The 27,730-nt window shown below is 44.4% G+C and overlaps 1 protein-coding gene and 1 long non-coding RNA gene across 3 annotated transcripts; one reads left to right on the forward strand and one right to left on the reverse strand.

Annotated features, from left to right (window-relative positions):
• Nucleotides 1-1,758: 1,758 nt before the first annotated feature.
• On the reverse strand, nt 1,759-7,914 carry LOC307199851. 2 transcript variants are annotated; one of them, XR_013832236.1, is made up of 3 exons: nt 7,805-7,914; nt 3,327-3,453; nt 1,759-1,862 (listed from the first exon to the last, which is right to left on the reverse strand). It is a non-coding gene; the product is annotated as an uncharacterized lncRNA (long non-coding RNA). The 2 variants fall into 2 exon arrangements; XR_013832237.1 differs by lacking the exon at nt 7,805-7,914 and adding an exon at nt 7,588-7,654.
• Nucleotides 7,907-27,053, forward strand: TSPAN13 (tetraspanin 13). Its single transcript, XM_079947964.1, has 6 exons — nt 7,907-8,179; nt 18,133-18,300; nt 21,207-21,287; nt 24,378-24,491; nt 24,857-24,967; nt 25,667-27,053. Exons 1-6 carry the CDS (start codon nt 8,117-8,119, stop codon nt 25,739-25,741), a joined length of 612 nt encoding a protein of 203 aa, XP_079804090.1. The 5' UTR covers nt 7,907-8,116; the 3' UTR covers nt 25,742-27,053.
• Nucleotides 27,054-27,730: the final 677 nt, after the last annotated feature.

A 27,730-nucleotide genomic window follows, 5' to 3' on the forward strand; every position in this document is an offset into this window, starting at 1 on the left:
GTTCAACAACTCCTGGTAATGACAATGGGTAGATCACAGCCAATATTTTTATACTCTAAGTAGATCACAGTCTCTTGGGAGTCCAACTAGATTTCAGTGTGTGTGTGTGGGGGGGTGAAAAGAAATTTTCCACACCGGGTACCACCTGACCCTGCTATGCCACTGCAGCCAAGCTGCCAAATGGAGATTTGATCTGGCATAACTTTACCATGGCTTAATTTCACTTGCTTGCTTTACACTTGTACCTAGGGTTGCTCTTTAAGCAGCATCAGAGAAAAAAGAAAATGGAAGAAGGGAGAGAAATATAAAGCAACTCCGATAATCCTGAATATCCTTTAATTCTGTTCAATAACGATGGTACGCAACGACCAGGATGTAAGGGTGTTCTGAGAGGGGTAAAGCCAAAATGGTACTTGGTTCCAGCTACGATTCTATGTGCGCTTCCAAAATTAATGTGACAATAAATTAACAGGTCTCCATCTCAAGTAAATTCAGACTTGTGGGTTACTGTGCCACAAAAAAAAAAAAAAAGTCTGGGAACCACTGCTGAAACAGATGAGAATGGGAGGGAATGGAAGCGAAGAGAGCAGAGTTCAAATCTTTTGTTTAGCTATGAAGCCCACTGGGTGGCTTTGGGCAGTTAATTCTCTCTCAGCCTGCTCTACCTCACAGGGTCGTTGTGAAGATAAAAGAAAGCAGGCGGGGGGGGGGGGAGAACTTTGTAGGCCATGCCAAGCTGCTTGATGGGTTAAAATAGGATTATTTCACACTGTTCTGGTTCTTTTAGACAGCTACGTTTCTTGGAGCAGGCGCGGAGATATGAGAGGATATGTGCCTTTTGAAACCATATGGCAGAACAGCAGGAGGCCTTCTGGGCTGCTAAATGCTTCTCCAGCTCCTTCAAGCTCATTAAGCAGACCTTCATTTTCAACTGGTGATGTTTTATTTAACAGTGAGCGGGTCTCGTTTTTTCCGCTTTCCCATCAGCTGCTGCCATATTGCTGAGTGATGTCAGCCTGTCACCAACCAGAGAGGCTCAGATTGGGAAGTCAGGTCGCAATCTGCCTTATCTGGCGCTGTGCTGGGGGATTTGTCACCGGCAAGGCGAGCTGCGACAGTTCGCTTCCAGCTGAATAGGCTCCCTGGTATTGACAAGCTGACAGGAGTTTAGCCTAGTGTTAAAAATAATAGGTACAAAAATAAGAAAATGAGACTCGCCAGGGATGGGATTGAAATCTGGATTTGTTTGCAACTGATACTTGTCTAAAGCGCAGTTGTGCTTCAAATTTTGCACTTCTCAGAATGTTGTGAGGCAGTTCTCCAGCCAAATAACACATGCAAAAATGGATATATTAGGGGAAAGCATGCCTAAAAATGCACATATTAGTGTAACAAACACACAAAAAGGCATTATATTAGGGGGAAATGCTAACCAAAAATTGTGTATATTTGTCAAAATGTGTGCCAAAATTGGGAGAAATTTGCACTAAGATGCTGGTAAATTTTACAGTGATGTAAAATTTTAATTTCTCCTTGCTACAGAAATGAGGAGCCATGAATTTAAGATGGGAAAAATGAGACGCTGAACTGACAGATTCGTTCATCCCTATACTGACCTTAAAACTCTGGCAATACTCATATATACACAATCTTAACCGCCTAAATATGTAAAAGCTCCAAAGCTGCAGTATTGTCAACCTTTTGTATTAGGATCCACTTCAAAAGTCACCATAAAGCCAGCAAACAAAAGCTCTGCACCAGATTGGACAATGAGCAAATCTTTGAAGCTCCAGATTTGAAGAGGCCTCAGCACATATTTCATGGGCCACATTGAGTTGCCTTCTGTTGGGTTACACAGCTGCCTAGCGAGAGAAGGTAAGGTAAACTGTACAAGAAATCCATACAATTGAAAGCCACCAGAAATAGCAGGGTCCCAAGTGGTTATAGGATGGATGAATCCCTTTCGATCAAGGTCAACTGCCCTGCCCATGGAAAGAAAAAGAGAAAGTCTGCAACACGGCCTTGTGTTGCTGGAGGGGAAAAATATACAGAAATGAGAACATTAAAGATTGAAATGTGGGTGAGCAAGGTTGAGCAAGTGAAGGTTGGAATGCGAAGGTTGTCATTGCAAGAGAAGGATGGAAAAACATGTATGCAGGAGCTATTGCTAGAACTGTTAAGGACAAAGGAAGGAAGGAAAGATAAGAAAGCTGCTACACCTCATGATTATAGTAGAAGGAAGCACAGCAATAAAAGACCTAACTGCCCCTTTGCTTGGAAGTGTATAAAAGTGTGTGCTGTACTCATATTTGCTGCGCCACCCTTCAACTACTTGCTGGCTACTATGTTGTGTTTAAGAAAACAGACCTTCCAAGTGTCCCTATTTTCCAGGGACAGTCCATGATTTACAGAAGCCGACAGGTATCTGAACTGATCCCAGAAGGTCCAAATTCCTTAGTATGTCCCTATTTTCACACACACACACACACACACACACACACACACACACACTCATTTATGCATTTTATATATCTTAGAACATCAATTATACAATTGTCATTGTTTATCTTACACTCTTTGGCTCCCACACACATCCCTCTATTTACCGTAGTCCTTGTTGAGCTGTATCGCCTTAATTACCACCCCTCTTCTGCTTATTTTTAACTGCTGCTCATATATCTAACCCCACTAATCTGATTTGTTATGTTTCTTTAAATATTTGCCAAAGTATTCCCACTCTTCTTTTATATCCAACTCATCCCCATTTCTTATCATTGCAGCCAACACTGCTAGCTCAGCACATTCTATCAGCTTATTCTGCCAGTCTCCTTTTGTGGGACTATTTTTGTCCTTCCACCTTTGGGCATAAATTATTCTGGCCGCTGTTGCTGCATAGAGGAAAAGAATAAGCACTTTCTTGGGTATTTCACCCTCTACTATACGTCCCTATTTTCATCGGAGAAATGTTGGAGCATATGGAGTTATGTGAACCCTAAACCAATAAGTAACTATACAATCTGTAAAAGACATCTGAAGGCAGTCCTGTATTGGGAAGTTTTTAAAAAATGTTTTATTATGTTTTTATATGTGTTTGTTGTACAGAGTCCCTGGGGCAACCCAGTCAGATGGGTGGGGTATTATTATTATTATTATTATTATTATTAAGAATGTCACTATTTTTATCGGGAAAATGTTGGAGGGTATGCAAAAAAGGTCCTGTTTGACTGACAACTGGATCTCATGGGCTGTCCAGGCAGAACCCACGGGTTATTGAGTCCTGAACCCCAATATCCTAACAGCATCAATCGTCTGCTCAATTCACTCACGGATAGCCAGAGAAGGCACGGGGTCACCAGGGGAAAGTTGCTGCCCTTTCCCATGGAAGCGATGATTCCCGCTGCTTAGATATATTGTCCACTTGCCAGCGATGCCATTGAAAGACAACAAAGGGGCCTGAAAGAAACAAGGACTGTGCGTGAGACGGAGCAGGGATAAAGGAGACTCAAAACAAAGCAAGCAAGCAAGCAAGAATACAGACACTGCAAGTCTGCTTGCAGCAGCAATATTACGCGAGTGCAAAAGAACTGTGCTATGCATAAAATATCAGCCTTGGGAAGAAGACACATGCGCTGCATCTGACACATAGCACCACCTGTCTTAGAATATTTGCACCATAGGCTTTGCATCACTTTTGCGGGTGTGCAAAAATATTATGTGCAGCTACAAGTATATTCAGTGGGTTTGGGTGAACCAGGTTTATCTTGTCCATTTGTCTGTTGATTGCTGTCCATCAACATGTGCAGTTGCGTGCCAAAAGCTGAATCTTGCACACATACACACATGTGGCTTTTGATAACAATAACTAATTTTGCACTGCAATCCTACCTATTTCTGCTCAGAATTAAGCTCCGCTGAGTTCAATGGGAGTTACATCCAGGTAAATAAGTGTGTACGGCTGGGTTTCACGAAGGAAGGGGATAGCATTTCCCCAGCAACTTGTTTGAGTCTTGGGGGAAAATGTGACTTCTCCTTATCAGATTACACAAACTGGGTAAAATATATTTGGACTCACAGTACAAAGTTCACCTCCAGCTGTGATTACTTCGCTTCCTAAACTTTACAGTCTGTAGAGTGAAACTGTCCTCACACAAAAAAAAAGTTATTTGTGCCTGTGAAAATGTGAAGTTGCAAATATTATTTTTGGTTGCTTGCTCCTAATTCTCCCCAATTCTTGCTTGCTTCCCCAGCCCCACCCCAGGTGAGAAAAAGACTGCCAGTCAGTTGGGGGAGGGGATCCCCTCTTAATAATGCATGATGGAAAGGGACCAGGACAGTGGAAGGCGATGCTGAAAAATTCAGAGCTATGTCAACGGGAACATGACTCTGGTTATTTGATCTCTGCTTTTCTGCTGGCTCCACCAAATCATTTGCTTGTGTAAAGTATCGGAGTTGCAGGAAAGGCTATGAAGTTGTGTCAATATGTCTAGACAGCAGATCTTTTTTTGTAAACCACCTTAAAACTCAAACTTGCACGTCCTTCCGGATTTGCACTGCAGTCCCATTTCAGAAAATGCACAGATCCCAGTGAACAGCTTCATGCTTACAGGATGGTAGTTCCTTGCATGCATTCCTACATTGTTTTATTGCACTCAGAAAAATGGACCATTTAAAAAAAGAGAGAGCATCTCACATGCGTAAACCAGTGCAGATTGTCACATCAAACAGGCACGCCAGGAGCCCAGTGTGGATCAGGTGCACAACTGCTACCTACTCTGGCTCACAACAAGAGGAATAATAGAATAATAGAACTGTAGAGTTGAAATGGACGATGTGGGTCATCTAGTCCAACCCTCTGCAATACAGGGATCTGAACTAGGTCATATATGATCTAACCTCTGCTTAGAAACCTCCAAGGAAGGAGAGTCCACCAGCTCTTGTCCCAACAGCTGTCACTGTCAGAAAAGTTCTTCCCAATGTTTAGTCAGAATCTCCTCTCTGGTAACTTGGTTTGAGTCCTACCCTCCAGAGCAGGAGAAAACAAGCTTGCTTCATCTTCCAACGTGACAGCCTTTTAGATATTTGAAGATGGCTTTGTGACGGACAGCAGAGTCTGGTGATGCAGTTCCTTTGAAACTCCACCAGTGTGCTAGAGCCTCTCACGGACTGGCTACAGAGTCACTTTGTGGGGGAAGAATAAAAGGAGCAGTTTCTGAGGGAGAAGGTTAGACAGGGGTTTAGTTTTGAGAAGGGGCAAAGGTTCAGGTTAAGAAATATGGTTTGATTGGAGTTGGGAATTAGGGAATGAGATAAGGAGAACTGGTTCTGAGTGAAGTTCAACTTACACAGTGAGGAGACTATCCATAGCGAGAGGACAGAGTCTTGCAGCTTGGATAGGGAGACCTGGTTGAGGGTCTTGGAAAGGTATAGAGACAGGAGTGTCCTGGGAAGGCTGTGAGTGAACCGGGAAAGGTAGATCTTGTAGGAATGCAGGCTACCTGGGTGTCAGTATAGCCAGGAGGGGAGAGTTCTTCTAGGTACTGAAGACTCCTAGCCCAAGGGGTGAGGTGATCTACTGGGTCTGAGAATACCTCAGGTGTAGGACTGTTAAAAGAGTGGGTAACTGAGGAGAAGTGAGCCAAAGTATTAAGCTATAAAGGAAGTGGGATGGTGTCAAAAGTATTTAATTGTAAGATCTAAGTGACAGAAACGGAGTCGAGCATTTTACCAACTATTCTAGAAACCTGGATATTTACCACCTGAAGTGTTAACACTTGATTTTTTTGTAACTGAAGTTTACAAAGAGTTGTTCCTATAGTATTGTGTTTAAGACTGAGTCATCTCATAGATACTTAAAGTAAATAAATTAACTTCTACATGAAAGAACGCATTTCTTGACTCACTTCATTTTATAAACTTCTTTTTGTTTAATAAAGCTTGTCTTTAGAGTCTAAATCATTAAGTTTTCCCTCACACAAGTCCCGCAAGGTGTACCGCAAGGTGCGTGCTCTATATTTAATTGGGGGCAGCTAGTGGGAGTGGATCTGCCACATTATTAATTGGTGGTAATAAGTGGTGGGTCCACTGCAGCTACCATATCTCCCTTCAGTCTCCTCTTTTCCAAACTAAACACACCCAGCTCCTTCAACTGTTCCTCATCAGGCTTGGTTTCCAGACCCGTGATCATCTTGGTTGCCCTGCTCTGCACACACTCCAGCTTGTCAACATCCTTCTTAAATTGTGGTACTCAGAACTGGAAACAGTAATCCAGATGTGGTCTGACCAAGGCAGAATAGAGTGGTACTATGACACTATACTTTTGGTGATGCAGCCTAGAATAGCATTAGCTTTTTCATTCTTTCTTTTTTTGCTGCTGCTGCATCACACTGTTGACTCATGTGAAGCTTGTGGTCCACCAAGACCCCTAGATCCTTTTCACATGTACTATATTAGTAAGCCAGGTATCCCTGACTTTTGTCCTTTCACCCACATACATGTTTCATCCATAATGCTTCTCATACCAGTTCGAACATGTTCTACCCTTTGCAGATGGGCAGCCTACTTGCATCTTTCTACCTAGTGCCTCTTCCCTCCTTTTGACTTTGCTGAATGAAATGTGACTTGTGCATGACGTAGCATCTGTGCCAGCTTGCTCTTTAAACTGTGGACTTGCCACTCCAAATATTGACACAGGCCTTTATCTTTTCACCCTAGCTAGCTGGGCGATTCACTGAAATAAAATGCCTTGAGTGTGCAGATACTCATAACCGTTCATGTTATATTGACCAACTGCATAATGGAGTACAGAGTTCATAAAGGTTGTCAAATACATGGCAGAAGTGGAACTCTGGGAGTTGGTTAATATAGAGACTGAAAGCCCGGTAGTGCTCACTTTGGCCATATGCATAATATACATTTATAGCGCTATGACATCAAACAGTTATGGCTTCCCTCAAAGAATTCTGGGAGCTGTACTGTGTTAAGGGTGCTGTTGTAGCTAAGATAACCCGAGACAGGTTGTTACAAAGATTTAAATCCTAAACACCATTACTAGAGTGTAGACAGCATTGAGCACAGTGGGACTTACTTCTGAGTAAACACACATATTTCCCCTACATTTAAAAGCTGCCTGATTGTAATCAAACTTCTAAGTCTAAGAGGTTTACCACCCCCACCCCAAAAAACCCATAGCATTGCACCATAACCAAAATTTTATTCTGATGATGTCGATGCTGCCTTCAGTCTCAGGGTGGCAAGGAACCTGGCATATATATATATAAAAAAGAACAGTTTCAAAATACAACGATTCAGCCTCCAACATACTTTAAACAATGGTCCAGATAACTATTGGGATGCACCTATTCCTTCCGAAAGACCACAGAGACCTATAAGATTTCCTGAAGGCTGATTGATTGATTGATTGATTAGACTGCACACAACCAAAGGTGATTGATTAGAACAGATGGTAGGCAACTGATTGGAGTAGCCAACCTGGTGCCCTCCGATGTTATTGGATTCCACTTCCCATCCCCACTGACTATTGGACCTGGAGCCCACCACCACCTGGAGGGCACCACGTTGGCCTTCCACCGTGGTCGATCACTGGAAACCCACGAACCCGCAGAAAATGGCGCAAAGCTCTTTTTGACGCCGGTGCAACCAGAAATGGGCGTGCGCCTGTTTGGCTTTCGGGGCGCCTCTGGCTCTCCCATTTCCTCGCGCGCAGCCACGATCGAGGCGCCCCTCCCTTCCCGGATCTCGGCCCCCGCCGGGTCAGCGGGCCGGGCGCCTATTTCCATATTTTTACCTTTGTCTCCTCCGGCCAGCCAATGGGCGCGCCTGGCTGCTGCTCCTGGCCCGGCCCCCTCGAGCTTCCCATAGCTGGTGCAGCCGCCGCTTCTTCCAGCTCGCTGGGAAACAGGGGCTTCTCCGCCGCCCTCGCCGCGTCTGATCCTTTCTGCCAGGAGCGTGCGATCGTCCGGCAGCTGAGGACCGCTCCTCAGCCAGCCAAAGAGCGGGTGGGGTAGAGTAGATCCACACCCCACACCCCGAGCTATTGAAAGCTACTCGATCGGCAGGCGATCGCCGCAGTAGCGGCGGCCACAAGCGCAGAGGCGCGATGGTTTGCGGCGGCTTCTCCTGCTCCAAGAACTGCCTGTGCGCCCTCAACCTGCTCTATACGGTGAGTGGAGGCGCCCGTCGGGGGGAGCCGGGCGGGGCGCGCCTCTCTGGCGCACCTCTTTTCCCTCGCCGCCCGGAGGCAATCGGCCCCACCTCTCCCTTTCTCCGGTGGGTCGGGAAAGGGCCACCTTTGAGGCCTGGGCGGTCGCCAAGCGGAGCCTCCCGAGTTGGCCTGGGAAACCGGGTAGACAACGGCCCCTGAAAAGCCGCCCGGCCCCTTAGGCGCGCCGGCTGCACCTGTTGGGGTGAGGCGGAGGAAGGGGGCAGCTTGCAATCCGCTCCGGGAAGCGCCTTGACGCCGGTGTAAAGGGCTGCGTGGCCACAAGCTGGGATTTTTTGGGGGGAGGAGGGTGTTCCCTTTTCCGGAAGCGAACTCCTCGCTTGGTTTTTTTGTGTGGCGCTGAAATTTCCCCCGTCGAGGTTGCCCACCTTGCCCCAATGCCTTTAACACGACTGCAGAGCAGGCAGTAATAATTCAGCGTGGTCTCTCCCCCTCCCAACAGTGGGGGAAGCTTCACTTGTTGAGCTTCTGCCTGCTAGGCATCTGTTTCCAGGGACAAGCAGACACCTGCCAGGAGAAAATGGCAAAAAGGGTGCTGTGGGTCATATTGAGCTGGAAAATCTTCCATGACGTAGCCTTATATTAAAAAAAGAGAACTGGGCCAGGCAGCAGGTAAACTCGACATCTACCTTTCCCCCTTAGCTCTTATCCTTTACATGCCATATTTACTACACCTGTCAGGTGATGAAGTCAATTCTGCCCCGGGAACCTTATAAACTCCCTAGTTTCCAAGGTACTGCAGGATGTTAGCTGCAATCCTTTCTAGCACTTACCTGGGAGTAAATTTCACTGAACTGGATGGAACTGAGTAGACATGTTTAGGATTGTGCTGCCTGCCTTGCTTTTTTCCCTTTGTTTTGTTGTTGCAAAATAGTAACATTTAAATATTATGGAAAATGGTCTCTTATGTTTTTGATGTTGATATATATTTTTTGAATGCCACAGGCTTTATTAATCTCTTGAACCTATTTTTTGTATTCAATCCCTTTCACTTTAAAACACATAAAGAGAAGTAATTTCCTGCTAAGTTTAAGTCCTGTGCTTTTGTTTAGGAAGCTTGCCTATAAGCCGTGTGATCACAGCTTTTATTCTTTGTTTCCCTGATGTGGCAGCAGTGAACTCTTTAATCTGTTGAAGATGCCCTGTATCACTGTGTTTTGACTGGGACTGTAGGTTGGACAAAACTTTTGTTTGTTTTTTTAAAAACAAAACTGCCGGTATGTTTCCCAAAGCACAGTTATTTGAAAGTGAGCTCCACTGAAATCAGTGGAAGCTACATCTGGCTAACTGAGCCAGAAGTAGGAACCTACGACACTTAAGTGGGCCAGAATTACTTTAGTTTACAAAATGCTTTACAGTCTTTGCTGTTACTTCATATAGTGCCGGGGTCTCCAAGACAGTGCCCATGGGCACAACCGCCACCTCAGACACTGTTTCTTCTGTGAAATGGATATTTTGAGCTGCCAGTGGAAGTTCCTTAAGCTTCCAACTATGTCTCCAACCCCCAAAACATTGAGGACTTCTATAGTACAACGGTAATTTAGGATTGAACAGAATTAATCAGTCATAATTATTTTCTAGGAAAAAATGGTGCTGGTACTTACCACAAAGTTGTTACAGCAAGTTCCATACATTTGAAGAAAAAGGTGCTGGTACTACTTACCTCTGAGTATGCCCCTCCCCCCCACTCCCACCCAAAAGCACTGGAATTAGGGCACAGACCATATCAAAATAGAACAGGATAAAATACTGTACAACATGATATCCACCTGGAAGTGAAACATGTTTAAACAGTTAACCTACAGAAATTGCTGTTGCAAAATGTGACACTGGATCATACGTAGCTTAAATGACTTTAACATGGAGTTGGACAAATTCTCTCCATAGGCGGTCAGTGGCCACAAGTCAGGATCAATATATATATCCCACTTCCAGGTTCAGAGATTAGATTGATTCTGCATACTAGTTGCTAGGGAGTGGGCAGTTGCCCTCACGACCTGCTTGTGGACTTAGAGAAGTCCATCGGTTGACTACTGTGGAAGACATTCTCCTGGAGTAGATAGACTTCATATGAGCTACCTTAGAATCATAGAATCATAGAGTTGGAAGAGACCACAAGGGCCATTGAGCCCAACCCCCTGCCAAGCAGGAAACACCATCAGAGCACTCCTGACATATGGTTGTCAAGCCTCTGCTTAAAGACCTCCAAAGAAGGAGACTCCACCACACTCCTTGGCAGCAAATTCCACTGTCGAACAGCTCTTACTGTCAGGAAGTTCTTCCTAATGTTTAGGTGGAATCTTTTTTCTTGTAGTTTGGAACCATTGCTCCGTGTCCGCTTCTCTGGAGCAGCAGAAAACAACCTTTCTCCCTCCTCTATGTGACATCCTTTTATATATTTGAACATGGCTATCATATCACCCCTTAACCTCCTCTTCTCCAGGCTAAACATGCCCAGCTCCCTTAGCCGTTCTTCATAAGGCATCGTTTCCAGGCCTTTGACCATTTTGGTTGCCCTCCTCTGGACACGTTCCAGTTTGTCAGTGTCCTTCTTGAACTGTGGTGCCCAGAACTGGACACAGTACTCCAGGTGAGGTCTGACCAGAGCAGAATACAGTGGCACTATTACTTCCCTTGATCTAGATGCAATACTCCTATTGATGCAGCCCAGAATTGCATTGGCTTTTTTAGCTGCCGCGTCACACTGTTGGCTCATGTCAAGTTTGTGGTCAACCAAGACTCCTAGATCCTTTTCACATGTATTGCTCTCAAGCCAGGTGTCACCCATCTTGTATTTGTGCCTCTCAATTTTTTTGCCCAAGTGCAATACTTTACATTTCTCCCTGTTAAAATTCATCTTGTTTGTTTTGGCCCAGTTCTCTAATCTGTCAAGGTCGTTTTGAAGTGTGATCCTGTCCTCTGGGGTGTTAGCCACCCCTCCCAGTTTGGTGTCATCTGCAAATTTGATCAGGATGCCCTTGAGTCCATCATCCAAGTCGTTGATAAAGATGTTGAATAAGACCGGGCCCAAGACAGAACCATGTGGCACCCCACAGGGTAATCTCACATTCCACAGACGCTTCCACAAACAGAATGGGTGGATTCCTGTGCCCACTTCTTACAGCAGTTGCTTCCCTCCCCCCCAAAAATAATCAGGGCCATCTTTAGCATATGCGCCACCGGGGTACAAAGATCCGCCCAGCACCCCCAAATTTAGTAGTTTTGCCGCCCCAAAATTAACTTTTATTGAGCTTTTTGGAAGGAGCCAAAGTTGTTGACCTTTTTTAGGGGGGGGGGCGAACTCAAAGTTGTTTAGCTTTTGGGGGGGAATCGCTCACCTGTAACAACAACAAATTGGGAAAAAATGCTTTTGTTACCTGACTCGTCAGGGATATTGGACTCTACGGAGTACTCTACAGAGTAACAGAGCAGGGGGGAGGGGACTTTGGTTCCATTGCTTTTCACTGCCGCCAATTGAGAGGGACCGGTATACAGTAGGTATACATTTGGTGCCCCCCCAGAATTCGGCGCCTGCGTGCCCCGCACCCTTTACACCCCTGAGTAAAGACGGCCCTGTAAATAATGATGGTTATTATAATGATATTAGTCCTGCAATGCAGTAACTTCACTTTCTGAATTGCATCCTAAAAAACCAAGCTCAAACAATGTTACCCTAGAGAATAATACTGCTTCAAGTCTTCCCATGTGTACACTTACCAGCATCAGTCATGGTCAAGAGAGAGGTACCACTAGACATGGAGTAATGCCAATGTTTGTAGCTTTAAAAAGAAAAAAGAAAAAAACTTTAAAGGAAAAGAACTAAAACGAAAATCCAAAAGGAACCAAACTAAAAAGGGAAAGCTGAAAGGAATCAGAAAAATTAAGGCAGTGCATAATCCTGAGAGTCTGAGAGGAAGTATACTGACAACTGAGTTGGAGGGGGAATAGAATGAAGTGGCGGGAAAGAAAGGAGGCAAAAAAGATATGTAGAAAGAATATTTGCATAGGTCTTTCCTTGGTCCACACTGAAAAATGTCCCCAGGGACAGAGCAGAGAGTTCTCCATAGACATTGACAGACATATCCAAGATTTTAATGTAACTGTGGACTTGTTTTTCCCCAGGGTAGGGGGAAGCCAAAATGGAAGACGGAGGAGACAGTCAACTAAAAATATGCCAGTGAGACTTTAGAGCAGTCTTTCTCAACCTTGAGTCCCCAGATGTCCCCTAGCTAGCAAGACCCAGTGGTCAGGAATGATGGCCAACAACATCTGGGGACCCAAGGTTGAGAAAGGCTGCCTTAGAGTGTTAAGTGGTATGAGATGCTGACTGACTGACTGACTGGAGGAGTAGAGGAAAGCCTGGGGCGGATACAGTGGAGCAGGATCTCACCTGTGCTATTAGAAAAAGAAAAAGCTGACCATGCTGTGTCAGCCAGGGGTGTATCCCTTCCAAGGACGTTCTTCGTAATATGTCAAAAGCCACACCGTACACTACATCCTGACACAAACATGTGAAAACATCACGGATACATGTGTGTGATTTGGACACTGTGGGCAAGGATGTAACCATGGCAAAGGTGCATCTCTTGCCCCGTAATGTGTGGAACATCTCTGGGTCTGGCCATTCGTCATCTGCTAGGCATTTAATTACGGGACGTGTAAGTTACACCTGTCAGCTCAGTTTGATTACCTGCCTTTATGTACTTGGAGCAGGGAACTGGAGTAGGCGGGGGAACAAGATCAAGGAGACTGGTAAACAAGGTGTTTGAATAATGCTGGACTCTGGAGAGCTATTTAGGGATTTCCAAGGGATTACTGCAGCCATTTGAAGTTAAAATTTGATACTGGTTAAAAATCCGGACGCTTGAGTAGTTTTTGAAATTAATTAACTAGGAGAATTGTGGCATTCTTTATAGCACTCAGGGTGGGCTGCAATAATGTAAATAATAATATCAGGTTGTGCTGGAGCAGCTCTGTTGGTTAGAGCGTGGTGCTGGTAACACCAAGGTTGCAGGTTCGAGCCCCGTGTGGGACAGCTGCATATTCCTGCATTGCAGGGGGTTGGACGATGATCCTCAGGGTCCCTTCCAAGTCTAGGATTCTGTGATTAAATGCTGGGAGGAAAATAAAACAACACTACAGTTAAACAACGGAAGAGCAATAACTTTGTTATCTGCTGTACCTGTCTGCCTAGAAACAGGATGGGGTGGGTGGGTGGGTGGTATCCATCCCTTGAAAAGATCTTAACAGGGCATGTTAAATGTCTGAAGGAATACACTCCTGAGGGATTCCTGCTATCTTGGAGGGGGCACAGAGAAAGCCCTCTGCTGTGTCCAGTTGTGCAGGGGTGGGGAATCTTTGACCGAAGGACCCCTCCAGGCCTTTGAAACTGGCCCTTGGGACTCTCTAGGCCTTGCCTCCTCCCAGACCACGCTCCTCATAAACCCTCAATGCGTATCTAGAAGCTCCTGACTTTTGCATGGGCGGAATGTAGCTTTCTGTACAAGGGTGAGTCACATCCTTTGCTCTGCCCCTGTTTACTTTTCACCCAGCCTACTTTTGCTTCTGGCCCTGCCTGCCACATTGGCATGTCCCCCACCTCCCGCTCCAACTCCCCCATAAGGTTTTCATGGGGGATTGTGGCCCTCTGACCTAAAAATGTCAGTCCCCTCCCTGCAGTTGTGCTTCAAAAAAACAAAAAAAAACCCCACACTAGTCTGCTTTGCATGCTGAGAGTGGCTGGAGTGGGATGGGGGAAGCAGCTAATAGGTGATGGGAAGGAATCACTAGCACAGGCATCCCCAAACTTGGCCTTCCAGATGTTTTGGTACTACAGTTCGCATCATCCTTGACCACTGGTCCTGTTATGATGGGAGTTGTAGTCCCAAAACATCTGGAGGGCTGAGTTTAGGGGTGCCTGCACTAGCAAATGTTCTCCAGGGTCTCGGACTCTGTAATACAAGGCTACACGGATAACGAGCCTGACCTGAAATAGGGACCTCTCTAATTTCTGTGGTAATCTTGTGAGCTTTGTATCTGAATTGGTTGAGTATGAGTTGTATCCTTTTCAAGGCACCCCAAAATGCACCTCATGGAGAACTCCCTGCTTCATTGGTGCCCTTTGGAACATGGTTGGTCTGGACAGCTGCTTTGGGTGCTTGTACCTAATTTCTAGTTCTGGTTACTTAACACCCGACTTGGGTTGGCTTTACTCCTGAGAGTCAAGCCCTTTAAAAAAGAAAGAACCGTTTATTATGACTTTACATATCAAAGAAAAACAAACGAAGAAACAAAACTCAGAGCTTATATACACCTATTTGGTTACAGCAAATTTAAGAGAAAAACATGTAGCTGACAGAAAATGTTTCACAAATGTACAGGCTGCAACACACACAAAAATAGACACTAAGTGAAGCAATTGGGGAACCATCACAGAAGTACTCAACCAGCCAAACGTAAAAAGAAGAAAATTAACTCAGTCCTCCTATAATGTCAGTGCATAAAGCCCCACATAAGTTGATGAAGGAAGTCCTAAACATGCCCTTTCCCCAAAACATAATAAATTAAACTAACCATTGTACACGAACACACACAAACATTTTTTCCTCTCCTTGGATTCTTCCCCTCAGCTGGCAAGTAAGTTTTTCCATAAGGGTCAGGGTCAAGCCATTCTGATGTAGTTGCTGCACCCGCAGCCTCAGTTTGAGTGGAACATGGCATAGACCTGCTAGTTTCCTTGAGGAAGCTTCTGTTGTGCTGTAACATAATAGCCACTCCTGCCCATGGACAGGTGGAACATTTGGCATCAATAATGTATTGAGCGAAACCAGGCATGTCCAAAGTCTGTTTTGGGGCAATTTATAATTTATTTCCCGGAGTAAAATCCTAAAAAAAACCTCAACAACTTCAATCCTAAAAGAAGGTCAGCAACTTTGGCCGGCCCCCAAGACCCTTCACTTCATCAAATCTGGCCCTCTTTGAAAATGTTAGGACACCACTGAGCTAAACCATTCCTTCCTTTAGGCAAAGCGGGTAGGGGCACATTCGTGACTGGCTTGCACAACTGGATAAGTGGTTTAGGCAAATTTTTAGAGCGGGGACGGAGAATGGTTTCCAGCCAGAAGGCCACATTTCCTTCTTGGCAACCTTTCAAGGACCACATGTCAGTGAATGCCAGAGGCGAAAATGTGCCGAGAAACCAATGTAAATGTTACCTTTATATGGTAGACTAGTTTCTACGCACATTCTCACATCCCTCTCTGTCCAGGAAAGCAAGAAATCATTAGTGTTTTGGTACACATTTCAGTCAGAGGGGAAAACACAGGGTGTGAAGCAGAGCAGGGGGGATTTGTGGCCTGAGGAGACTTCTGAGGGTCCCATTCAGCCTTCAGCTCCTCAGTTCCCTGCCACTGCTTCAGATGGTTGCAGATTCCATATTTTGCTAGCTTTTGTTGCAAGAAAGATGTTTCCAATAAGTGTTTGTTGCTTATTTAGGCTGTGGTCCTATCCTTGGGAGTGTGTTGTTGAACACAGTACCCATTTACTTGAGAGTAAGCCACCCTTGAATTCAGTGGGATTTTCTGCAGCATCAGTATGCATAGGATTGCCCTGTAAGAATCACCAAATCTCCAATTTTGTTATCAAGCAGTGAGTATGTTACTCAAGAGACTGAACGGTTCTTCTTGGCTTTTATTTTGGAAGCTTGGGGACCATTTTACCAATTTTGCTTAAAAGAATTAATTCTTGCGCAGAAATCACTGGGAGCTTTCAAGGCGATGTGACAGGCAAATGTAAAAAACGTGACTGCTGTTCACGTGTGTATATTTAGGCTCCTAGTGGAGTATACAGCAAGAAGCCCTCATTCCTTTCTTTGGTGACACCATGATAAATGTAGGCCCCTCCCTTCATAAAAGATTTTTGACTTCATTGGATGTTTTGATATGCCAAACAATAAGTAGCTAGCAATACTTGTGCAATCAACCAACATCTCAACCTGCTTGGCATAACTCGTAGAAGATGTCTGAGCTACACCAAAGGCCCTTGTAATAACTCCTATCACTTAGAAGGTGCATGGATGACTCAAGCCTGCTTCACAAGATGGCCCTGATGATCAGTGGAAAATTACAATGGGAACTATTGGATTCTGGCTTTTTTCAAAAGATGGTGGTTCCTGTTTTTGTGAATTGTATTAGCAGACTTCCCGGTTTAGAGTACTGGATGAAATCATTACTGGTTTGGGAAGAACCTTTTTTGAAAATCGAAACCTTGCAACTTATGTTGCAGTCCAGTCTGTTCATTTGCTAGGTGAACCTTCAAATTTCAGATACTTCTGCAAGATAAATTCTTGGCCTTCTCAGTTCACTGCTATCTAATGTTGCCTTCACTTCTCCCACATTATAGCAGAGACTTAGGTGGCTCAAACGTACTGTGGTTTACGGAAACACAGGAAAGGCAGGAGCTTCCTGCATATAAAACATGACCTTGCAAGCTGACCTAGCTGAACCTAATCTTCCACTTCAAAATGTCATCCAGAACAGGAAAAACAGCTGTATCCCCAAGGTTTTCAAACTTGCTTTGATCAAATTCAGACAAGAAGGGCTTGGTGAGAGTAAAAAGCTGTATTCCTGTTAACAATATTGGATGCACTCTTCCCAGCAATTGACGTCTCTTAGGTCAAGTCTTCATCTCGCTGCCTCCTGTGTCAGCAATATAGAGAATGCTGAAGATAACACGTTGGCAGCTCAGTCTGCAGTTACGCTTCTGTGGTGTGATATTTCTCAACCCGTTTGAACAGCCGAGGATCGCAATTAATTTCCTGTGCGACTTAATTGTTGTGAATTTAAAGCACTTCTCTTCACTTGCTCATGGGTGTCGAAACAATGCACCTAACAAATCAACAACATATTATTCATCCTTCTGGGTCATTACACAACGGCCTGGTCTGACCTCCTAGTAGAATATTTCCAAGAATGTTATAGGACTGCCCATGAGAAAAAACTCCCTACCCCTCTCCCTCGGCTGTTTGTAGGCACTGGTGACTTGAAAGAACTCATCCCAGTTGGCAAAAAGTCGGTTTTGCTTGGAGTAACAATCCTTTCCTGGTTGTTTGGGACAAGTAGATGGCAGTTCATAATGGAAGCTCCATGGAAGCAAAATTTGTATAAAAGGAAAATGGGCATGAAGGCTATTTTCCTTCCATCCACCGCTCTTCCATGTGCCCCCCCCATTCTTTCTCTGTTTTTTAAAACACACACACGAAAACTTTCACTTAAAGTTTTCAACATGAGCTATGCAACCCAATCCTTGGCTTGATAATTTTATTCTATTTATTTATTTCATAAAATTTATATACCAATTGATTGTTTAAAAAAACAAAAAACCCTCAGAGCAGGACAAAACAATGACATCAGTAAAATAAAATAAAAACAGTTAAAAGCAGCTATTTAATACACTTCAAAAACAAGCAAACTCCACAGTAAGCTAAAATCCAAATTAAAGTACCTGTTATCATTCTATGTATCTGGATAGGCTTGCAAAAAAGAAAAAGAAGTTTTTTTGCAGGCACTACAAAGAATTGCTGTGAAGGCGTCAATAGGCAGGGAGTTCAAAAGGTCAATTTTGTACAGATGTGAAGTGAGTATTACATGCCACTGTTCTGCAGTGTGGAGCAGTCGAGTGGGTATATATGGGGTAATGTGATCTTGCAGGGAAACTGGTCCCAAAATATTAAGGTCCCAAATTATACTAAAGGTAAGACCTTGAACTTGGTAGTAAGTTTCACCAAGCTCTGTGGGACTAATTGCAATGTGCATGGATTTCATCTTTATATCTTTCTCTGTTTTGCTTTTTAGGAAATCCTAGTAATCCTTTTTCTTCTCTCACTTTCCTTCCAGTTGGTGAGCCTGCTGCTGATTGGAATTGCAGCATGGGGCATTGGTTTTGGCCTCATCTCCAGCTTTCGGGTGGTCGGAGTAGTCATTGCTGTGGGGATATTTCTCTTCCTGATTGCTCTGGTGGGGTTGATCGGCGCCATCAAACACCACCAGGTGTTGCTCTTCTTCGTATCCTTCGACCTGGGCAGTTTTTCCTAACACACGACCCATTTTCCACAGAGCAATTTGTAACCCTATTTCCCCCCTTCATCTGCCTTGACGACTCCTTGCATTGCACCTCAGTCTAAATGCACAGAGTCACCTAAAGCACAAGGAACATTGATCACATGGTTGGCCCCTGACCCAGTTAATGACATTTTTATTTTTTTCCAAAAAAAGCTGTTTCGTAAAGCAAACAGTTCTCCATCTATAAATGGGTCACAAGACAGTGGTACAACTGGTTTCCTTGAAATAGTTACAGATCACCGATAAGGAATGCCAGCTTGTTTTCTGGGCTTTCTGAAGCAATTATATATCTTACGCTTCCTGCAGCAATCCTGTTTTCTTCTAGAAGGCAGCGCTGCTTATGTTACGCACAAGATTGTAGGGTGCATACTTAGAAGCCCAAAGTGAGAAGAATTCTTGTACATGGGAGACCTGCTTGCCCTTTCCCAGCTGCCTAAAAGCCCTGCTTGAATTTCTTACCTAGCTGCTTCCCAGCTGGAATAGATTTACAGTGGTGCCCCGCAAGACGAACGCCTCGGAAGACGAAAAACTCTCTAGACGAAGGAGTTTTTCGTTTTCTTAGCGGCTTCGCAAGACGCATCTCCCTGTGGGCTTGCTTCGCAAAACGAAGCTTGCCCCGCAAGCTCCGGGGATAGCCGGGAAGCGCAGCGCGTCTTCCCCGCTGTCCCCGGACCTCTTTTGAAGCAAGGGGCGGCGGGGAGAAGATCGCTTCTCCCCGTTGCCAGCCCCGCAATCTCCGGGGACAGAGGGGAAGGCGCGCGCGCCTTCCCATCTCTCCCCAGACCCCTTTTGAACCAAGGGGCGGCAACGGGGAGAAGCGATTCTCCCCGCTGCCCCTTCCCTTGCTTTAAAACAGGTCCGGGGACAGAGGGGAAGGCGCGCGGCGCTTCCCCTCTGTCCCCGGACGGTCTCCATAGGAACGCATTGATTGATTTTCAATGCATTCCTATGGGAAACCGTGCTTCGCAAGACGAAAAACTCACAAGAAGAAAAAACTTGCGGAACGGATTAATTTCGTCTTGCGAAGCACCACTGTATCATGTACATACACTGGCTATGACATGATCTGTCCACTGTTAGACTTTTCATCCATGCATTTCCTCCCTACAGAAAGTGCATTTAGACTTGCAAGTGTCCAGTGTATGCCTAAAATTAACATTTAAAGCCGCCTCTGAGATAGTTTCGGAGTTAGTGACAAGGGACAGGGACTTTTTGGCTGTGACCTTCCACTTATGGAATAATTTGCCCAGTGAGGCCCACCTGGTGCCAACATTCCTGTCTTTTCAGCACCAGATTAAGACACTCCTCTGCTTGGATTTGCTGGTCTGTGATGGGCTGTTCATTATTAATTACCAGCTTCTAATGGTCTTTGGTTATTGATTATGTATTGTGCTGATATTGATTGTGCCAACCTTTATGGGGCAAGGTGTGTTTGTAGTTTGTGTGTGCATAATATGAATTAATTGTTTTTTGTTTTTATTGCCTCGTTCTAAATTTTGGATGTTTTATACTTTTTGTAAGTTGCGATGTCTGGGGTTTTTTTTAAATCACATGAGAAATATGATGCCAAATGTTAGCTAATATTAATTATATTATTTTTATTATTAATAGCTCCCATCAGCCCCAGCCAGTATGACCAATGTTCAGGGATGATGAGCATTGTTATCCAGCAACATCTGGCGAGCTATAGATTCTCCACCCCAATGTAGGAAAAATGATTTTTATTATTTTTTAATTGTAAAAATATTTGTATTCCACTATTGCGTTAAAAAAAAAAAACAAATTAAGATTACAATTTGGAAGACAATTGGACTTTTTTATTTTAGTTTTTAGTTTTTAATTTTTATTTGATTTGATATGTTAATTAGATGTTCTTGCTGGAAAATTAATAAACAAAATGGTTTACAACAATAATATATAAAACTGTGCAAATAAAATAAAAAATCAGCTAACTGTTATGAAAAGATGTGTTCTTTCCATGCATAGGCCTGGTGGAATAGAAGAGTTTTCAGCAAATATTTAAAAGTTGAAACAGAAGGCACCTGATGAATCTCTGTTAGCACAGTATCCCCCAATATCAGGTCTAAGACATGAAGGAATTTATTTCTTTGTCATTGTGAAATGAGCTTATACCAGTTTGGATAACAGCCAGTGATCCTCCTGCCGATGATTCTATAGCTGCGAAGAAGAGTGGTTACTCGCTAAAATACTTCAGGTTACAATCCCAGATTCACTTACTTGGAAGTAAGTCCCATTGAACTTGCACTCAGTGGGGCTTACTTCTGAGTAGACATGCATAGAATGGCTCATCTGATTGCTGCCAGCATTTTGGAGAGAATGGTGTCAGTAGAGAGTTTCCCCCCTACACCATCCTACCCTTTCTTTGATAAGAAACAAAAGACCTTTTTTCTGCTTAAAAATGATTGATGGGGAATAAATCCCGCCCTCCATTGCATTTGTGTCATGTGGGGGCTTAGCAAAGGCACTTCCAGTAATGAGGCTTAGGAATGCCACTTGTCAGTAGAGGTAATATGAAGAAATGATTGAACCAAGATTGATTAAAGAGCAACTTGATCCAAGGCAGGCAGACTGGCAGGCTGGTCAATCAACCAAAACAGAATAGTCTAGAGTAGTTTGTTTCTGATTCTCACCCTTAATGGCACCAGAAAAAAATCCTCTTGTCTGTGCTGATTACCTTACTTTGCCTCTTGACTGGATTCCATTTCTTCCAAGCCAAGAGAGCCTAGTTTCTTGGCTAAAGAACCCCATTTTGTGCATACAGTTACCGTAACTTTGTGTTTTCATGAATGATACACATGATCTTGTTGACCTTAACTACGTAACTTCAGTATATGATTATTCTCTTGCTAGTGTTTATTATACAGTTTTCGGTCTCCTGTGCTTGTTTGACATTGAACAAGGAACAGCAGGTAAGAGATGGCTTGTGACTTCTTCGCCTAAAACCGCTCATAGCTGTGGCTAAATCTGTGCTGCTTTTCCATATAGAAGCGCCTAGAGTGTCTTGCAACAGGGCAAGAGCAGGAATATGCGTCATTGCTAGAAATAATCTTGTAACTATTCAATTCAAAACATACAGAGCAATCAAAATAGTTTTTCTCTAGTAGCATTTAAAATTGGTTAAAGAGTAGGCAAGTGCAGTCATTAAAACTCATTGTCCACTGACTAGATCAAGCTTCAATTATATAAGCCCGAGATACTGGGCAGTGGGTGGCGCTGTGGTCTAAACCACTGAGCCTCTTGGGCTTGCTGATTAGCAGTTCGAAAGCACACCAGTGCAAGTAGATAAATAGGTACCACTGTGATGGGAAGGTAAATGGTGTTTCCATGTGCTCTGGCTTCCATCACGGTGTGCCATTGCACCAGAAGTGGTTTAGTCATGCTGGCCACATGACCCGGAATGCTGTCTGTGGACAAAAGCTGGGTTCCTCGGCCTGAAAGCGAGATGAGTGCCAAACCCCATAGTCACCTTTGACTGAACTTAACCATCCAGGGGTCCTTTACCAATGCCCTTTATACTATAATATACTATAGTTTAGTATAGCATAAAAAGGTAAAGGACCAATGGCAGTTAAGTCCAGTCGTGAACGACTCTAGGGTTGTGGCACTCATCTCGTTTTACTGGCCGAGGGAGCCGGCGTTTGTCCACAGGCAGTTTTTCTGGGTCATGTGGTCAGCACGACTAAACTGCTTCTAGCAAAACCAGAGCAGCGCACAGAAATGCCATTTACCTTCCTGCCACAGTGGTACCTATTTATCTACTTGCACTTTGGTGTGCTTTCAAACTGTGAGGTTGGCAGGAGCTGGGACGGAGCAACGGGAGCTACCCCCGTCGCGGGGATTCGAACCGCCAACCTACTGATCAGCAAGCCCAAGGCTCAGTGGTTTAGACCACAGCGCCACCCGTGTCCCTTTAGTATAGTATAGTACAGATTAACCAACAGTATAACCAGTTACCAGCCCCATGCAAGGGTCAAGACAGGAGCTAATACTTGGGTTTCTTACAGCTGTTATGGGATGATGGTCGGTCAGCTAACTACCGTATTTTTCGCTCTATAGGGCGCACCTGACCATAGGGCACACCTAGTTTTCAGAGGGGGAAATCAAGGGAAAAAATATGATTCCCCCCCCCCCCAGCTCTGGGACCAGCGGACAGGCTGCACGCAGCTTGTGCACTTCTCCCAGACCTTCTCCCTGCTATTGCGAGAGGTGGGGAAATTCCCCCATCTCCTGCAAAAGCCCACAGGAGGGAGAAGGGACTGACTCAGCCAGTCAGTCCCTTCTCCCTCCTTGGGGAAAAGCCCCCAAGAGCGGCGCACTCTTTAAAGGCTGCGCGGCTCCTGTGGGCTTTTCTACGAGGTGGGGGAATTCCCCCACCTCGTAGAAAAGCCCACAGAAGCCGCGCACCCTTTAAAGAGTGCACGGCTCCTGCAGGCTTTTCGACAGAGCCTGTGGGGCTGGCGATGGGGGGAAGCACTGCTTCCCCCCACTGCCAGCCTCAAAATCAGGTAGGGGAGTAGCGCGAAGGCGTCGCACACTTTTCCACTGCCCCCCGAGCCTGTGGGGCTGGTGGGGGGGAGCGCTGCTTTCCCCCACCGCCAGCCTCAAAGACCAGACTCTCCTGGCTTCAGCAAAAGCAATGCAAAGCCTCCGGAGCGCAGGCTTCAGAGGCTTTGTGTTGCTATCGCTGAAGCCAGGGAGCCTGCATTCGCCCCATAGGACGCACACACATTTCCCTTTCATTTTTGGAGGGGGGAAAGTGTGTCCTATAGAGTGAAAAATATGGTACTTTGCTCTCTTGCTCTGTATGTCTTTCCTTCCTCCTGTGCTTGTGTTGTGGACATCAAGAGGCCAGTCATAAAGCTTGCCCATTAGCCCTCCTCCATCTTCCCAAGAGGGGCCATCTGCATCTGTCACTGAAGAAAAGAATGGTCCCCTTTCGCAGCAGGCAGATACATGGCGTTATAGAGCTCCACAGCCACTGTCATATATCACCCTCTCTCAAACACATATGAACCGTCACAGCTGACACTTATTCCTCCACCCATTACCACTGATGTCTGAATGCTCTGCATGCCACTTGGAAGCTGCAGAGGGTCCAGGAATTTTCAAAAGCTGCCACACACTTAGGTATGGCCCAAGCCTCACACCCATCATACCAGCCATCAAGTTAACCAATCTGACTCTTTCATGTCAATCTGACCCTCCTTCAATAAGAAGGATCTGATTTTTGTCGTCCCTGCAAGTCTAAATTTTGGGTGCCTCCACTTGCAGATTAACTGCCCCAAACAGAGCTTGGGATGTATACAACTTGGGAGATCTAAATATCTGCTGTGAAGACATGAAACTGTTTAAGAGGTTTTGCATAGAGTTGGAAGTGGTTTCTGCACATAGCGCTGTTTATTCTGCTGGTTTTTGCCACAACGACTCAGGAAAGTGATTTTGCAATTGTCAAGGAAAGCTCATTGAAAAGACCAGCATGAGTGTGCTGTAGCCAGGAAAGTAGTAATGCAAAGAATTGCCAGATAATCGTCCAAAAAGAAAACAGCCCATTTACTAGCACATGGCAGAAGTTTAAAGGTTGTGCAACAAAGGAATCCCTGTGCAACAGTTGCACTAGTGGAAGCTTGTTGTACAACAGCTCTTTTGTGCAATCTGTTGTGTGACAACCTTTGGTAGTGTGTTTTCAATTTGCTTTGCACCACAGTGTTCCACCAGTGCAACTTGTACACCACGAAGGGACTTTAACTTAGCACTACGTTGGATACAACGTAAGTCCCAGACGGTCAAAGGCATATAAAGATATGAGTGAAGGAAGATAAATAGCTGTGTCCTTCATAAAGCTACGAATTTCTTCTGTGTGGTTAGTTCAGTTAAATTTCCGATCTGGAACAATGGTGATAGTGCCAACACATCTCACTATACAACCATGCTGGGGAATAAGAACTGTCATGTCAAATGGTTGACAAAGACCTGCTAAATAACTTCTTTATGTATTCTAGAGCAAGCTTCTAGAAGTTGGGTGGAACAACACAAACAACGCCAAGCAGGATATTGAGAGGAATCTAAACTGTTGCGGATTCAATAATGTCAGTGAAGCGGACACATGCTTGGCTGTGAGTAAACAACTCGGTTCCATTTTCTACTCCAAAGCCTGTTTTTAGAAGTACTGGACAGCTAACTCTTATCAAGTATCCACAGTTGCCTGTCTTTGAAAGAAATAATTTGTTTACCTTGCGTGTGAGGTACCTGCATTTTATTGGAGTTTAATCACACCTAGAGTGTTTTTATAACTTTCATAACCTTGGGACACTAGTTGCGAATTTTGGCCATTAAATTAGCAGCACCGCTAGGGATTTTATTTTTTTATTTTTTTGAGGGGAAGGACATAAATTAGAAGTATCCCTTGTATACGGAAAATGATCTTGATGCATTGGGATATATGACATCTTAAGTGTATTGAATCTTTGCTTCATTACAGAGCTGTGTTAAGCTACAGTCATGCCGCCCATGTGCACCAATAATCAAAGAATACTCTGGGATGGTGCTGAGATTTGTAGGAGGCATTGGGCTCTTCTTTAGTTTCACGGAGGTAAGAAAAACACGGCTTTTGCTTTGTAAAAAGCAACAAGGTTTTTGGGGAGAAGCCTTCAGTGCTAAATGTCTGACGTAAAATAATTGCAAGCTCTCCTCTTGAATCATTGCTACGGGTTTCTGTGGTGGCAAAATTGTCATTTAGTTGGTCATTCAACTGATTATTGGTTTGTCAAGTAAGTTATCACTTGGGAAATAATAAGGGTATGCATTTTTTATTAAAAAAAATCTGAACTGTTTCTGAGGCATTGTTCATTCGCTGCTTCCATCTGCAATTTAACTCCCGAATTTGACTCCTGTGGAAACAAAATACAAACCACCAGAACAAAACAAAGTAGGTCCATCAAGCTTGACATCTACCATTATCTGCTCTATGTGAATACTTATACTGTAGATGTGCATAGAGCTCTTTCATGCAAGAGGAGTGTGGCCACGTCAGATGGAGCTCCCTTCACACACCAACCCAAGTATGCAGACAGGCCAACCTCAGGGTTTTGCGTCCCTTGCTCACTGTTTCAACACAACCAGATGGCGGTCTGGCCCCCACCTGGCCTCCCAGGACAGCTATGTTTACTATGTTTTGGCTACTTAGGTAAAATGTGGTGGTGGTAGGATATGGAACTTGAGAACTTTATGATCCCCAACAAATGATTTATTTCCTCTCTTCTCTTCTCTCCCCCCCCCTCCCTTTCTTCAGATCTTGGGTGTGTGGCTCACCTACAGATACAGGAACCAGAAGGATCCTCGGGCAAATCCTAGTGCATTTCTTTGACCTGGAAACTTTCTCGGGGGACTGAATATTTCTTTTCCTGTGTTTTTAACCATGAATTCTCTACCAATTGGCTGCTTTCCACATCAGCCTCGGCCTTGTGCACTTGAGATAAGGTGGCCTGCCTACAGCTGCTTCTCATCTTGGTTTTTCTTGTATTGCCCTTGGATTAGCTGGCTTGGAATGTCACCTGTGCCCCTAATCAGAATCTGGATACTTTAGGAATGAGGGGGGAGTTTTGTAGGAGCTCTTCTAATGTTACACTGTCCAACCCTGCATTCTGGTCTTTGACAATTGCTTGCTATTGCCTTCGGTGGGCAAAGAGGAGAAGAGAGATTTCTGATCTGTTTCGTCTGCCAGAAATTCTTTCTGAAAGATCAGTTTTGAATGCCCAAAGCTGTGTTATGAAACCTGATGTAAATTATGATGCTGTTGTTTCCAACTTTGGTATTATGGGGTGTTAAAAAACCCCCACAACCACCACCCAATAACGTAGACGTCACAGGATGTAGAAAATCATCTCCAACCCTGTGTTCTGCTTCTTCCCTTGTTTCCATAGGCAATGTGAAAACCTGTGTACATTAGTTAGTGTTGTCCGTCTATTTCAGAATTGCCATGGAAACGTAGTGATTCCATTCCAGAGCCCTGTTTTGTCATTTCACCGCATTAATGGATTGTATGTGAGCTTCTTAATTCACTGCAACTCTGTATACATACATGAACACACTGGATTGCAATGGCTCCTTGCCATTCAGAATGGTTAAAATTCATAATAGATTCTCCATTGACTTTAGAGTGTGGCATAAGGGTAGCCAATGTAGTGTGCTTCAGATGTACTGTATTACATCTCACACCCTGGCCTGCCAGCTGGGCTGGTAGAAGGTAAAATCTGACAAGATCAGGAGGGCACCAGCTTGTTTACCCTTGATATAGAGTTTATCTTTAACATGCGACAAGTGAAGATGGACAGGGATATGAAACTTCATTGTATTACCCAATAACTTGCATTTGAATGACCTGTGTGTAGTTTAAAGTGGCTAAAAGAGAGAATAATGTTTAGTTAGCTTGTCACACTAAGAAAAACTAGTCTTGATGCCTAGAGTTCTCATATAAATTTAATCGGTGTAGTAAGTTAATTGTGACACTGCTGTTGGTCTTTAACTAATTATGCTCAGTCATTGCTATTTAAAATACTTTTTCCGCACTCGGTATTTAAAATATTTGATCGTAAATGTGAACTAGAACATTACAGTTATGTATCTTTGTAGCACATGGATAAAAAAATAAAACTTTTTTGGGAAGTATGTTAAAAACAGGTAGAGTCAAGTGTCATGCACTGTAGTTGAGAGCTCCCAGTGAAGGACTGGACTGGAAAGCACTGTGCTTCCTTGTCAAAGTTGTCGTTCTAAAATAACATGCGTGGATTGCTTAAAATCACACACACACAAAAATGTCTTGAAGTTAGGCATTGTGCTTTTTTTTAATAGTAAAAGATCTGAGTGAATTATTTCAGGGGTAGGGAGCCTTACAAAATCCCAGAACGAAAACGAGATGCAAGGAAATAACAAAATGCAAAGCAGGAGCAGCTGGGTAAACTCATTGCAAGGAACAGACTGTGGAAAGCCTTAATGGAAGCATGCGCTTAAAACTCTGGCACAAGCTAGCATAAGATACCATGATGGCCGCCAACGTGAACAGCTTTAAAAGGAGCTTAGGCAAATCCTCTGAGGGAGGGGGCATGCAGCTTGGGGGCTACTTCTGGACCCATTGCTGATGCTTGAGGCTCAGGTGGGCTTGGTGGTGTGGAGTGCCTTCCATCAGCTTCAGCTGGTGGAACATCTGGACAGAGATAGCCTAACATCAGTTGTCTAGGTACTGGTAACCTCTAGGTTAGATTACTGCAGTACATTATACGTGGGGCTGCCTCTGAAGATGGTCCAGAAACTTCAGCGGGTGCAGAATTCAGTGGCCAGGTTGCTCACTTGGGGCAGG

The sequence above is a fragment of the Podarcis cretensis genome, assembly GCF_951804945.1.
Source record: "Podarcis cretensis genome assembly, chromosome: 12".
NCBI classification, from domain to species: Eukaryota; Metazoa; Chordata; class Lepidosauria; order Squamata; family Lacertidae; genus Podarcis; species Podarcis cretensis.

What these genes read in the sequence shown, in the direction of transcription:
- TSPAN13 (XM_079947964.1), top strand. Translation starts at nt 8,117, where the DNA reads ATGGTTTGCGGCGGCTTCTCCTGCTCCAAGAACTGCCTGTGCGCCCTC. An exon ending in CCCTCAACCTGCTCTATACG is followed by an intron (nt 8,180 to 18,132) that starts GTGAGTGGAGGC and finishes CTTTCCTTCCAG; the next exon opens with TTGGTGAGCCTGCTGCTGAT. An exon ending in TCTTCTTTAGTTTCACGGAG is followed by an intron (nt 24,968 to 25,666) that starts GTAAGAAAAACA and finishes CCCTTTCTTCAG; the next exon opens with ATCTTGGGTGTGTGGCTCAC.